Raw genomic sequence first — 2,341 nt, 5'->3', positions numbered from 1 at the left:
CCTCCTTCTTCCCTAATGACAAAGCACAGAGCCAGAATGCAGAGAGTTTGAGCCAAATCACAGAACCACAGAATCCCAGACCGTTAGGGATTGGAAGGGACCTCAAAAGCTCATCCAGTCCAATCCCCCTGCTGGAGCAGGAACACCCAGATGAGGTTGCACAGGAAGGCGTCCAGGCGGGTTTTGTCTCCAGAGTCTCCAGAGAAGGAGACTCCACAACCTCTCTGGGCAGCCTGGTCCAGTGCTCTGTCACCCTCACTGAAAAGAAGTTTCTTCTCAAATTGAAGTGGAACCTCCTGTGTTCCAGCTTGTGTCTGTTACCCCTTGTCCTATCATTGTTTGTCACCGAGAAGAGCCTGGCTCCATCCTCGTGACACTCACCCTTTAAATATTTATAAACATGAATGAGGTCTCCCCTCAGTCTCCTCTTCTGCAAACTAAAGAGACCCAGCTCCCTCAGCCGCTCCTCATAAGGGAGATGCTCCACTCCCTTGATCATCTTTGTAGCCCTACGCTGGACTCTCTCCAGCAGTTCCCTGTCCTTGAACTGAGGGGCCCAGAACTGGATGCAATATTCCAGATGCGGTCTTACCAGGGCAGAGTAGAGGGGGAGGAGAAATCTCACTCCCAGGACAACAGCACTGCAATCATGGAAGTTACTCCAGATTTGTGCTGATGAAATTGGAACTGGACACCAGATTTTCTTCAGAGTACCATTAATGTTTCACATCTTAACTACCAACTCCAAAGTCTGTACATACATCATCTCTGTCCCAGTTTAATCCCAGTTTGGAGGTCTTATCCAACATATACCCAGACCAGGTTGTGTGAAATGAACCACATGGTCTAGGATCATTCCAACAACTGCACGGAATTGACTTTGTCCAGGTTTAGAGCACCTAAATGAGGACCGAGTGGTTACCATACCTCCCAGTCCAGAACGGAGGCCTGCCACTGAGCTATCTTGTCGATGTTCTCCAGCCTCCGCTTCCGCTCGTTGATCTGCAGAGTCACGTTCCTCATGACGGCTAGAGCAGCAGCCACATACCTGTAGTCACTGTCAGACAGAAAAGAAAAGCCCATGAAACGGAGTCTGACGTGCAGTGGAAATGCAGAGGAGCTGATCATGAGCAGCAGCATAATCTCATCAACCTTTTAGAAAGAAATGCAGGTAGGATTCACCACTCGTTCCTATGATACTGTATTTTTCCCATCAGCAACGTTTTTCTGGATGATCACCCACGAGCAGCTTGTTTGCAACTGAAATGGTGTGAGAGCGAGAGGCCAGCCAGCTCCTCGGCTGCACCAGTGCAGCGCTGCAGTCGGGGCTCTACCAACCCGACGTACACACCAAGAATGTTCCTCTTTAACGTCTTCAGGTGCTCAGATAAAGAGCATCCTAAAAGGAAGTCTGAACATTTTTACAGCCTGTGTCTTTGGGCCTGCGCTGTTCCATGTTTAAAATGAACATTAGGAAATATTTCTCAATTAGACACAAGGCCTTCCCAGCCATAAGGTGACTCCGAGTGCCACAGAGCATTTGTCCCATGGCATTCAATCTCACTGCAGACTGCAGGTAAGCAAATCACAGCAATTCTTTTTTTTTTTCCTTTTTTTTTGTGGACAGGGCTGTGAGTGTAATGACAAAGAGTGAAAATAGCCTCCCACCAGGGCCAGCATAGATGATGATCAGTCTTTTCAGAAAGTGATGCTGAAATCAATGCTATTGATTTCTGCCCTGTGCCTTCCTTTCCATTCCAAGGAACCTTAATGTTCATTTCAACCAGGAAGACAGACAAGGCCAACTGCCATAATGCCACCATAATATATTATTAACTTACAGGTTGATATCAATTGCTGACTAATGAGAAAAACTGTGATCTTGGGCAGCTGCAGGGGGAATGGCTTTATTGATTATTGCTAAGAATTGCACTGGAGACAGTGAAAACAGGGGTGAATGCTGTGAATTAGATCTATTTCCCCATGTGATCCAAACAGGATAAATATTAAGAAACAGTCACAAGATGATATACAACAGAATATTATTTCCTATTTTGCCATCATTTCTTGGATGAAATCTTGAGATGTGTTTTTCAAACTTTTATTCCATTCTTACATCAAAATTGTAGTGGAGGTTAAAAAAATGCTACGAATTCCAGGACATCAGGACTGGTCCTTCACCAAAGTAAAGGAGAACAGCAGATGGGGCTGACACAGCCGTCATGATACGCAGTGACGAATTTCCTGTGCCTTTCTTTGTGGGGCCATCTGTACCAAGTGAGTGCCTGGTTGTGTAAGGGAGAAGCAGAACTATAGCAGAGAGACATCAGTCTGGTCTGCA

At 46.1% G+C, this 2,341-nt stretch overlaps 1 protein-coding gene across 1 annotated transcript in view; it reads right to left on the bottom strand.

Moving 5' to 3' along the window:
• The window catches only part of ARHGEF9 (Cdc42 guanine nucleotide exchange factor (GEF) 9), a 55,515-nt gene that overhangs the window by 31,523 nt on the left and 21,651 nt on the right, over positions 1-2,341 (bottom strand). Inside the window, exon 5 of the mRNA XM_010184869.1 lies at positions 928-1,057. Coding sequence (XP_010183171.1) covers positions 928-1,057 — 130 coding nt within the window. The remainder of the gene's footprint in view (positions 1-927; positions 1,058-2,341) is intronic.

The sequence above is a fragment of the Mesitornis unicolor genome, unplaced genomic scaffold, assembly GCF_000695765.1.
Source record: "Mesitornis unicolor isolate BGI_N332 unplaced genomic scaffold, ASM69576v1 scaffold17215, whole genome shotgun sequence".
NCBI lineage: Eukaryota > Metazoa > Chordata > Aves > Mesitornithiformes > Mesitornithidae > Mesitornis > Mesitornis unicolor.
The sequence above is the reverse complement of the archived record's forward strand: the minus strand, read 5'-3'. Positions and strand labels throughout refer to the sequence as shown.